Here is an 11308-nt window from a genome sequence, read left to right as displayed (position 1 = left end):
GCGGAGTCCGCTCGGCCGGAGGCAGCTGGGCGGCCGGGGCCGGGCCGGAGCGGCGAGGAGCGCGGGGACCAGCCGGAGCCCCCGCCCGGGACATGGCCCAGGCGGGCCGCGCAGGTGAGGGCAGGGCGGGCGGCCGGGGGAGGGGCCGCGGGCGCAGGTGAGCCCCCGCGCAGGTGGGCGGAGGTTCCGGGGAGGGCCGAGCGCCCAGCGTCCTTCCTGCACCCCCGGCATCAGAGGCGCCGGGAGGGGCGCCGCGGGCGGGGGGGGGGGGCCGGGGCCGGTCAGGCCGTCCCCATCCCCCAGGCGCGGGCGCCGCAGGGCTGCCCCGGGGCCGCCGCTCCATCCCACGCCCCCTGCGCAGCCTGGACGCGCCCCCTGCCCTGCAGCGCGCTCTCCCCGGGACGCGGCGGTTCCCCCGCAAGCTCCGTCAGGAGACCCAGATTTCTCGGGAAGGAGGGGTGCTCCGCGCGCGCGCCGCCTGGGAGCCAACCCCGGGGACAGAGCATCAGGGTGGTGGGGGTGTGAAGGTGGGGCCTCCTCTGGGGCCCCGTGGGCGGTGAGAGGCAGTGGGCGGCAGCATTCGTTCCTTCATTCATTCAGCCGGGCGTTCATTCACCCCCACGCGCTGTGTGTCAGGCCCGGAGCTGGGCCCTAGGGATCCGGAGGTGCCCTCGCTGGGCCCCGGGGTGGGGGCGCCCACAAGGCTAGCCGCACACTGTGGGCTCAGCAGGGCCTGCTGGCGGGGCTGGCATGTGTGAGTCCACCATGAACTCCTCCCCAGCCTGTGATGCTGGCAGGTGCTGTGCCATCCCCCGGGACTCGGCATTGGTCTGGCACCAACCCCACCCCTCTACCCACCAGCAGCAGCAGTGCTGGAATGGGTATGAATTCTCCTGTACACACGCACACTCAGTGTGAGCACCCCAGGCCCTGTGCAAATCCATGGCCGCCCCATGGGCACCCCTGTGCACAGGCTGGGCATGTGGTTTAGGGCCCCCAGGAGTTCGGCTGGGGAGGGACACAGCAAATGTGGAGCCCATCTGAACACCTCCTTCTCACTGAGGAGCTGTGGGAGGCACCGGGAGATGACACCAGGCCAGCTGGAAACGCTGTGTCCCTCCCTCCTGTGAGAGCCCAAGGCCTTACCCGCCCCCGCTGCTCCCAGAGGGCACATGGCAGGGCGTGTGTCCGCCCACCACCCCCAGCCTGTGTGTGTATGGGTGTGCACTTGCATGGATCACCTGCCGGGGCGCCGTAGTTACAGTAGCAGCCAACGCGTTCCAGGCCACATGCAGAGTGCTGGGGTGGGGGGGGATGGTTCTCACCAGCCACCCCCCACCCAAGACATCTGAAACAGATACTCAGAGAGACAGCTCCTTAAGGTGGCCCAGAGAGTGTGGGCACAGCCTGGGTGCAGAGCCGGGTCTGTGGGACTCGGAGGGTGGTACGTGGTGGACTTTCTCTGTCACTGCCCAGTCAGGTGGCCCCCACAGATGGACAGGGAGTGCGGTCCGGCCCCTGCTCTGCCGTGGCTGAGAGTCCGCGGGACTGTTTTAGGGACAAGTGGAGAGCCGCCCTGCCTGGGGCATCAGCACCTTGTGCTGCTCCATCTCGTCTCTCCTGCCTCAGTGCTGAGTGTGGCCCTTCCCTTCCAGGCAGCGCTGACCCCTCCTCTGTGCAGCCAGGGACCCAGCAAGATGGGACTGTGCCCAGCCCTTCCGGGCAACTCTGCATTTTGTAGATGTCCCCGGGCCTCTTCAGGCCCTGAGCCTACTGACCTGAAAACGGCTCTTGGGATGGTATGTGGGGAAGCTGCACAGGTGAAGCTTTGGAACAGAGGCATCCTTGAGGACAGGGGCTCAAAGTGGGGCCGTGACACAGTGCTGGCTGCTCTGGACTGCCGGCTGCAGACAGGCAGGGCGACGGTCTACAAGGGAGGTGACGTTAGGACCAAGGGAGGCTGAAGGCTGAGGTGGAGGCTGTGGGTGTGAGGGGCCTATGAGACATTCCCCCTGAACACTGGCCGGACACCTGCGGGGTGGGGGGCAGGAGAGCCAGGGGTTGTGGAGCCAGCACAGGGTGTGACTGTGGGCAGGTGAGTGGTGTTCCTGGGCTCACGCAGTATGCGGCCCGAGCAGCCAGCCAGTGACCGTCACTGAAGGAGGCCATAGAAGGACTTCTACTTTGCCAGGAGAATCCAGGTACTTCCAGAAGGGATTGCGTGGATTAGAGTGCAGATCCCACACAAGTTATTGCCTGTTCCCAGGCCAGACCTGTGGTGGTGCCCAGCAGGCACCCAGTCTGGAGAGGAGAGAGGAGGCGGGGAGGGCCCGTGTTCTGCGCCAGGGCTACCTGTGGGCAGTGAGGCCACAGGCGGTAAGGCTCAGTGAAGGCCAGCGGTCTCTAGGCTGCTGAATTGGGGTAGGCAGGTGGCGCCGGGCAGGCCTGGGGTCGGGCCGGACAGAGGAAGAGGTGTGTGTGGAGGGGCACAGGAGGGCGAGGACCCAGAGGGTGGCTGGAGGCACCCAAGGGCGCAGGCCTGGGAGGGGTGTGTGGGGTGGGGGCAGGAAGAACTCAGGAAGAAGCACAGCAGTGGGGAATGGGACAGGGGAGAAGCCTGGGTGTTTGGTGGCCCTATCACCCACTGTGAGGGGGCGAGACTGGCCAGCAGAGCTGGCTCATAGGAGGGGCTGTTCTGTTCCCGCCACCCCAGTGTCGCCAGTGCCCGCGGTTGGGACCTCGTCTGGGCAGGGCTGGGCCGTCCAGGCCGGAGGAACCAGTTTCTGAGCTCCAGGTGCTGGCTCAGCTCTTGGGGGAGGTGCTGGCAGGCTGTGTGGGCAGGGGACTGATCTCGCAAGGGATTGATAGGCAGGGAACCCATCCCGCAGGGGATACATCTCATGGAGGCCAGCTCTCCCGGAGGACGGGAGGGGCTCCCAGGACCCTGGGAGATGGCAGGGGGTTCCAGGCATGACCCCGTAGTTGTCATCCTCGTCATTGTGGACATGGGGAAGCTCCCAGGCCCTAGGGTGCCAGGATGGCTTTGCAGGATCCCCTTCTTGGGGGCCCAGGGCCAACACAGGGGCTGAATCGGAGACCAGTGTCCCGGCTCAAGGCCTGTCTGAAATTTTGCCTTCAGGAAGCCTTCGGGGACTTCCCTGCAGCGTTGAAGGTGTTGCAGCTCCTGCTCCTCTGCTGAGCGCCCCCCCTTGCCTGCCTCTCAGGCCTGGAAGCCCCTGTCCTCACAATGGGCCCTTGTTCCCCTGGCAGGTGTTGGGAAGTCCTCGGGGAGGACCCAGAGTGTGAGCTTACGGCTGGACCCCCCCCTTGCTGGGGCCGAGTCCGCGTTGGGCTGGCCAGAAGGTGTGAATGTGCGGCCTGTGGGGGTGGGGGGCATGGAGTTTCCGGTCCCACCTTCGAGTTAGCAGGGCCAGAAACAGGCTGGGGAACTCAGGGCCCTCTTCTGGGGCCTTTTTCACCGAGGACAGGGTGTGAATGCTCTGTGGGGAGTGGGGATGTCCCCGTGGGTTCTGGGTGCTGTGGCGGGCAGCCCAGGGGCGAGGGGACACCCTGGCACGTGCGTGATGTCACCTGCTCCTTCCGCATTGGCTCGAGTGTGTCTCCGTGGGGGAGGCTCTGTGTTCCTCCCACTTTGTGGATGAGGACGCCAAGCCCCAGGAGGACAGAGTGTCTCATCCTGGGAGCCCCCGAAGCCAGAGGCAAGGCTGGAGGAGGATGGGGGTTTCGTCCCTGCTTGGATACACATCCCTGGCAGTTAGGCTGCATCACGGAGAGGACAGAGAGGCCGCTGGCTCCATCCGGGCTCACCTTAATGAGTCCTTGTAGGCCTCAGTGTCCTCAGCGGTGACCAGGGGGTTTGGACGGGGAGGGGAAGAGCTGGGAGCCAGGACCTGCTGTAAGTTTGCTCTAGGGCTGCTTTTTCTCCTTTCTCGGCCCCCGGCCCTGCTGGCCTGTGCCTGGGGGTCTCCTCCCCGCTCCTCTCCTGCCCTCGGGGCCCCCAGTGTGGAGGGGGCATGCCCCTGGCTGGTCCTGGGGGTCTGCAGCCAGGCCGGGCAGGGGTGACCGGTACCCCCACCAAGGGCTGGGATGGGAGGGGGCTGAGAGTGCACAACAGCCTGGAAATCACATGAGATCCCAACCCCCCCCCCCCACGCCCTCAAATCCTCTCTACTCCCAGCTTTAAAATTCTTGTTTTCTAAAGAGAAAGAAAATGCTAAATTGTACCCCCTTTTGCAAAGGAACAGAGCCTTAATGAGTCACTCTGGAGGTAACTGCCACCTCCAGGGCCCCACGCCCGCTGCCCGCCCACACAGCTGTGTGGCCACGGCACCCACGGGGTACACATGTGGGTGGGGGGAGCCTCCTGCCATGGCCCCCGGCCCACCGCCTCTGGGCTGTCCCCAGGGCAGCATTTATGGGGTTTACGCTGAGGCGCTCAGGGCCTATGTGGCCACATCAGGCTCCACTTGAGGCTGGGGGACAGGGAAGGGGAGACTCTGTGGCTGGAGGGGGATCAGTGTGTGCGGTCAGGGTGGCCAGGAGCAGGTGCTGCGGGAAACCCGGTACCTGGGCGTCAAGCTGTTCCCAGGCTTCTCGGGAAGGTGCTGCTCCAGGCCGGGAGCCATGGGGCATGGGGCTGACCCGCAGGGGTGGGTCCCCGGAGCACTTGTGGAGCCCGTCTTGTTTGGAGATGGTCGCCCTAATGTTTGCAGAGCCGCCTGTGTGGGGGAGGCACCCTCTTCCCAGACACCCCATCGTCCTGGAGGGGAGGACCAGCCATCTGGGAGCCAGGATGCCAAAGGAGGGCTGGATGCAGAAATGGAAACCTGCGCTCTGTCCGGGAGGGGTGCTGGGTTGTGGATCCGAGGCCTCTTTGGAGTGGAGCTGTCTGCTGTGAGGCACGTCACCTGCGTGGCAGCCGCTCGGGGACGGATTGCGGGGTGCGGGCCTTGGGGTGGGCTTAGGGGGCCATCCCAGGGACCTGTCCTTGCAGGTGCAGCACGTCTGGGGCTGCCCACCACCTCGTGGACGCTGCTATCTGTCTGGACGGCCCCAAGTGCCCAGGCCGTGTCGTCCTTGCCGGGTCGCCCCACTGACCGGGCCCAAGGCTTCCCTCCCCTGGGAGGCTGGTCCCGGATGAGCAACTCTGGAGTCATCCCTGGTGGTAAAAAGTGCTATTTTCAGCTTTCCCATTACTGCCCAGTACGTGTGTGGGGGGTGTTTATCCCTTGCTGTCTTTTTGTTCCTTCTGGAACAGCCGCGGGAGCACTGAGCAGCCCCGCCTCCAGGGTCCTGGCCGCTGGCTCCTGGTGCCATGAGTTGGCACCAGATGGGGAGCCTGCAGGCCAGAGGCAGCTGGGCCCCACCCCTGCTCGGGAGCAACCTGAGGCGACAGGTGGTCAGACGGCTCACGTGGGGTCCCCTTGGCCGGGGCTGCTCCCGGTGACTTGCTTCAGGCGACCATAGCCTTCGGTGCCCCAGCAGAGCACGGGTGGTGTGTGGAGGTGGGGCCTACAGCATCCTCTGTGGCCCCTGTGGGTGCCCAGGGCATGGGCCTGTTTCCCATTCCCCATGGGGCTCCTGGGGTCACACCGGGGGACCTTCCTGCAGCTGTGAGGCCCCCCGCCCCCGCTGGGGGAAGCCCGCAGGTGGCAGAGCTGTCACTGGCACAGTGACAGGTGCCACAGGAGCTCCCTTGAGCGGGAGGAGAAAGCCTTTCCCTTGTGGAGCAAGAGTGGCAAGACAGAGGGGCACGTCTGGGGAGACCCGCCTCAAACACTTCGGGACCATCAGGAGACAAAAGGGCAGAGCTGAGAAGGTACAGCAGTAACCAAAACTATTAATCACTAATTATCTCCTAAATAAGGTAATTAATGGGTATTTAAATGGTAAATTTATGAGATACCAAGAGGTCTTCAAGAAGCATATTTTTTTCAGAGTAGCTGGTTGGCCACCTGTGTCCTGTGGGGGAACTCCGGGGTCCTCATCCTGCTCTGGCCAGGCCTGGGGCCAGGCAGGCTGGCTTCCTCCTCGGGTCCGTCTGTCCTCGGCTTCAGGCGGGGGCCTCACGGACCATGCAGCTCCCTGGATCGTGTGACATTGCTGGAGAGAAGGCAGCGTCAGCAGAGAACGTGCCCCTCCGCGGTGCCTGGGGCCAGTGCGGCCAATGTCAGGCGGAAGGCCGTGGCTGGTGCTGTGGCTCCATGGTGCCATATTTGCAGCAGGGTCCGCCACGGGGATGTGGCTTCATTTGCGATGTGGTTGGAGCTGCGGGCCACAGCCTGCAGTGTGCCCAGGGCTGTGACCCCGGCTGTGACCCTGCCAGTGGCCTGCTGCTCTGGGGGTGGGGGCATGTGGCATGTGTCAGGGTCACTGTGCAGCCTGGGGTCCACGCCTGCCCTCATGGAGCCACCTGGCTGCCCAGATACCGGATCTCTACAGGGTCCTTTAGGATCTGGGCTCCAGCAGACAGGCTCCCCAGGCTCCCCGCATGTCCCCGAAACAGCCTGGCCCATAAGCTCATCAGTGGCGCATACAGCAGTTTGGGACGTAGTTAGGACATGTTTCCATAGCAACCAACCCCCAACCTGCATTGGTTTCCTTCCGCGGCTTCTACTGGCCTCGCGTCCCTCCTTGGTGGCCCCACAGCCTCTCCTGACCCAGAGAGGAGGTCTGACGACAGGTGCGGTGGGTGCTCCCCCAGGGGTGGCTCCAGGGTGTCCCCTGCAGCGGGCCATGTGGACAGAATGAGAGCTCCTGGACCTGCTGTTCTCGTACGTGTGCGCACATGTGCATGTTCATGTATATATATGTGTGTGTGTATCTGTGCATGCACTTATCCATGTGTTTTTGTGTGCACACATGTGCATGCGTGTTTGTGTGCACCTGCAGTATTATGTGCACGTGTACATATTTGCACATGTATGCATTTGTGTGTGCATATGCACATGTGTGCATTCATATGCATGTCTGTGTGCATGTGTGTGCACTTGTGCGTTCATGCATGTATATGTGAATATCAGCACATATTTGTGTGGCCATATATGTTTGTGTTTATAGTGCATGTGTGTACATAACCATGGACATGTGCCTGCACGTATGTGTGCTTGTGTGTGCACATGTGTGCATGCATGTGTTCATGTGCACGTATCTGCATGTATTATGTGCATGCGTATGCATTCATGTGTACATATGCATGTGCAGTTCATATGCATGTCTGTGTGCATGTGCATGTCTGCTTGTGTATATGTGTGTCTGTGTGTGTTTATGTGTGCATATGTGTCTGTGTGTGACACATGGAGAGACTGGGGACAAGGGCCCTGAGTGAGCCACAGTGGATCACATGTCTGCTGAGGCCCCATCGGAGGCCGTGCACCCACCTGGCTTCGGTGCAGCATGAGGCAGGGCTGGGCAGCAGGCCCAGGGCCGGACACCCCCCCAACCGGGCTGCCCAGAGGCACACGAGGCTCCCAGGAGGCCTGGGAGTCGGCGGGTGTGACTTGAACACCTGCAGAGCATGGCCAATCACTGCAGACACCTGGGGCCCTCATTCCTCTGATTAGCCACACTTCCGATCCTGGAGGAGAAGCTTCTAGATCCAGCTTCTCATACAAACGGCCTGATTGCTTTGACTTCCATCTTTCCTCCTGCCCACCCAGCCCACCCTGTCCTGAAGACTCAGTGGGGGCCCCTTCCCCAGGAAGGCCTCCGGGCCTCCAGCCTGTGGGGCCCCTGCGTCCGAGACATGTTGTGCACACCCGTGGGGTGCCGCATTGGCACTTGGCCCAGGGCCAGGCTGCCCCTTCTCTGCTCTGCGCTGCTAGGGCTGGGCCCAGAGGCTGCGTCCCGGGGCCGGGAGCAGTGGGTTAGCTCTCTCCCTGACTCCCTCGTGTTCCCGTCCTGGACCTGCAGTGGTGCCAGGGAGCCAGCTTCTGTTGCTCCATGGCCTGTGTGCTAACTTCTCCGGGAAGTTCCTGCCCGTGCCCGTGAACTGCTGTGTGTGTGATGCAGAGACAGGGAGGGGGTGCATGGAGCGTGTGCGTGGCTGTGTCATCAGCACAGGCGTGGGGAGGGAGAGGGGCTTGGGAGGATGGCACTTTCCAGGGAACGCAGCTGCACATTCAGATGTCTGCACAGACACGAGGATACGCAGACATGGACCTGCAGAGCCCGTGGATGGGCCTGGCTTCCAGGGTCGCCTCCACCGCCTACCGGCTCCGTGACCTTGTGTCGATAATGGCATGTGTGTCAGCTGTAGGATGGGGACACGGGGGCTCCGTTAGGGTTATTTTAGGCAACTTCCCGCAGGCTGTCTGGCTTGCTCCAGTTACTCCACAGGTCACCTTTTAGTCATTTGCTCGTTGGCCAAACAATTGTGCTGGACCCAGAGCAGGCACAGAGCTCATCCTCACTGTTCTGGGGTCGTGGGGCCCAGACTTTAAACGCCCCCCGAACTGTGTGCCCCACCCCAAGCTTCAGGAGACTCCCTGGCCCTCTAGGCATCTGTGTTCCCATGTCTCTGAGCATGCAGGTGATGGCCTCGGGGTGGGGAGGCCCCGTCTGCAGCAGGCCCTGCCCTGCCTCTTCTCACCCCTGTCTCTCCTCCACCTCTGGCTCCGGCCACATGGGTCCTTGTCTGCCTCTCAGCCCTGCCCCTGTGGTTCCTGCGTCTGAGAACATTGGCGTGTATGTCCCACGCGTGCGTGTGCAGCAGTGAGTGTGTACACACGCTGGGTGTGCCTGGCTCCTCCTCAAGGATGGAGGGACAGATCTTCGGGAAGGCCCCTCACATCCTGCCATGTCATCCCGCCACTGTGTCCCTTTGTGACATGTGACTTTGTTTTAAAGCCTGTGGGACGATGTGAGGAAGCATGCACCCCCCATACAGAAGCTGGGTGACACGTGCTGCTAAGCGTTCCAGAAGCATGGGCAGCTGATGCCCGTGCACCCCCTTACCAGAGGCTGTTTGGAGCAGCCCCGGCCTGAGAGGAGGGTGGGATTTATAGCACATCTGAACGAACCTATAGTGTATATTTAAAAACCAATGCGGGGGGGGGGGGAATGTCTGGGGGGCTCCGTGGGTGAAGTGTGTGCCTTCTGCTCAGGTCATGACCTCAGGTCCTGGGGTTAAGTCATGCATTGGCCTCCTTGCCCAGCCCCTGCCCAGTGGGGAGCCTGTCTTCCCTCCCACTTGTGTGCTCTCTCTCTCTCTCTCTCTCTCTGTTACTCTCTCTGTGTTGCTCTCTCAAATGAATAAAGTCTTAAAAAAATAACATAAAAACCAAAAACTGATGCAGGAATGCATTTTGAAAACAAGGAGGATAACAGTAAACAAGACAAACATACCTTTGAAAAGAAATTCAAATAGTGACTCTGTCCAGAGGAGAGGGTCTCCTCTCCAACGGAGTGGCGCTGTGTGAGTACTCTGTCAGTGCCTCGCTGTGTGTCTGTCTGTCCTTCCTTCCCTGAGTCCACTGTCAGATGCGTGGGGAAGGGGGCACAGCAGAGATGGGAGGGGGACATACTGTTTTCTCCAGGTCACTTCCTCCTCCCTGCTTGGCCTCCCCCGTCCCGCCCCCCCCGCCCAGGATGTCAGCTCTGCGAGGTCCCCACCCCATCCCCCGTATGTGCCACGGTGTCCCCAGTTCCTGTGTGGTGCCTATGGATGGGCAGCCATGTGACACCCGAGCCCCCCTGCCCTGTTTGCCCGCCTCCAGCGGGAAGAAGCCCCCCAGCTTCCCTGCAGCCCTGCCCTCCAGCTGGACCCCCACAAAGCCTGGCCTGTCACATGTGTCATCAGTGTGGTGGTGACCTAGGGTGATGGTGGACGGGAGGCAGGACGTGGTAGGGGTGCTGCAGGAGGCACATGTCTGGAGCCTTTCTCCTTCCCTGGGCTGGAGCGCACATACGTGTGCGTGCGTGTGTGCTGGGGCGGGGGTGGCAACAATGTCCCGGCCTTGTCTCCTGGGCAGAGCGTGCGCCATTCGGGTGCGAGGGCCGCCACAGCTGGGAGCTTCTCCTGAACCCTCGCGCTTCAAGCTCAGGAGCCAGGTAGACTCGGGTCAAGCTTCCGGGGAGCCCATTGGCGCTTGCACTCGGCTGCCACACTCAACACTTAGGGCCCAAATAACAGGAACAGTAGGACGGTCCTCACCACCTGGCGCTTGCTCCTGAGGACCACGGTCAATCTGCCTAGCGACGGATGTTTGCATATTAATCTAGTGCATGTGGTAGTTTCTATACTTTTTAGTATCTGTGACTAGGAACACACATAACGTTAGTGTGACTTCAGCAAGAATTTTAATTTTTTTATTAAAGTTTTCTTTTTTTAATAAAGATTTTATTTATTTATTCATGAGAGAGACACGGAGAGAGGCAGAGACACAGGCAGAGGGAGAAGCAGGCTCCCTGCGGGGAGCCCGATGTGGGACTCGATCCCAGGACCCTGGGGTCACGCCCATGAATTTTTAAATGACTGTGTGCTTTCGTAAATCACATAAATCTCTATACATGTTGGATTTATACATAAACACTTCTTTTTGCATTTTCAGTAGGGAGGGGTTTCTTTTGCTGATACTGTAAATGGTGTTGTTTTTAAACATCTCAAACTGGTTTTTTGTTGATAATAAGCAAGAGTGCCATTGACTTTTGTATATTGGTCTTGTGTCCGGAATCTTGCTGTACTCAACTACTTGTTCCAGTCATATTTTTGGTGGAGTTGCTTTTTAAAAAATATTCTTTAAAAATTTATTTATTTGAGACAGAGAGAAAGCATGAGCATGAACGGGGGTTGGGGAGCCACAGAGGGAAGGAGCAGACTCTCCGCAGAGCAGGGAGCCCAAGGCAGGACTTGATCCCAGGACCATGAGATCATGACCTGAGCTGAAGGCAGACGCTTAGCTGACTGAGCCCCCTGGGTACCCCTTATTTTCCATATAGACAGTGATGCCATCTGAGAATGGAAGGAATTTGGGGTTTTCCTTCCAAGTGTGTACCTTTTGTTTTGTCTCTTGTCCTGCTGCGCTAGCTAGGACTTCCTCCACTCACATCAGGGCACCAGGCCCACTTCCATGTTAAAAATGCTCAGTGTTGGCGCATCCTTGCAGTCAATCCAGGGCCTGGACCAGTCTGCCACACTGCCCACAGTGAGTGACCAGAATCAAGAGTGTCTAGGGTTCCCCATGGGGAATATGGGTCAGACCCAGTGTCGCACCTATAGGTCACTTCTGGGCTTTGGGACGAGCTTCTGGCCTGGCTCCCAGCCACAGTGTGTGTTCATGAGTTGGCA

At 60.8% G+C, this 11308-nt stretch overlaps 1 protein-coding gene across 1 annotated transcript in view; it reads left to right on the top strand.

Annotated features, from left to right (window-relative positions):
* The window catches only part of PITPNM3 (PITPNM family member 3), a 60661-nt gene continuing 49353 nt past the window's right edge, over positions 1 to 11308 (top strand). Inside the window, exon 1 of the mRNA XM_072821639.1 lies at positions 1 to 114. Within this exon, the coding sequence (XP_072677740.1) occupies positions 93 to 114 (22 nt within the window). The 5' untranslated portion in view covers positions 1 to 92. The remainder of the gene's footprint in view (positions 115 to 11308) is intronic.

This window comes from Canis lupus, chromosome 3, assembly GCF_048164855.1.
Source record: "Canis lupus baileyi chromosome 3, mCanLup2.hap1, whole genome shotgun sequence".
Classification (NCBI taxonomy): Eukaryota; Metazoa; Chordata; class Mammalia; order Carnivora; family Canidae; genus Canis; species Canis lupus.
This window is presented reverse-complemented; position numbering and strand designations above follow the sequence as displayed.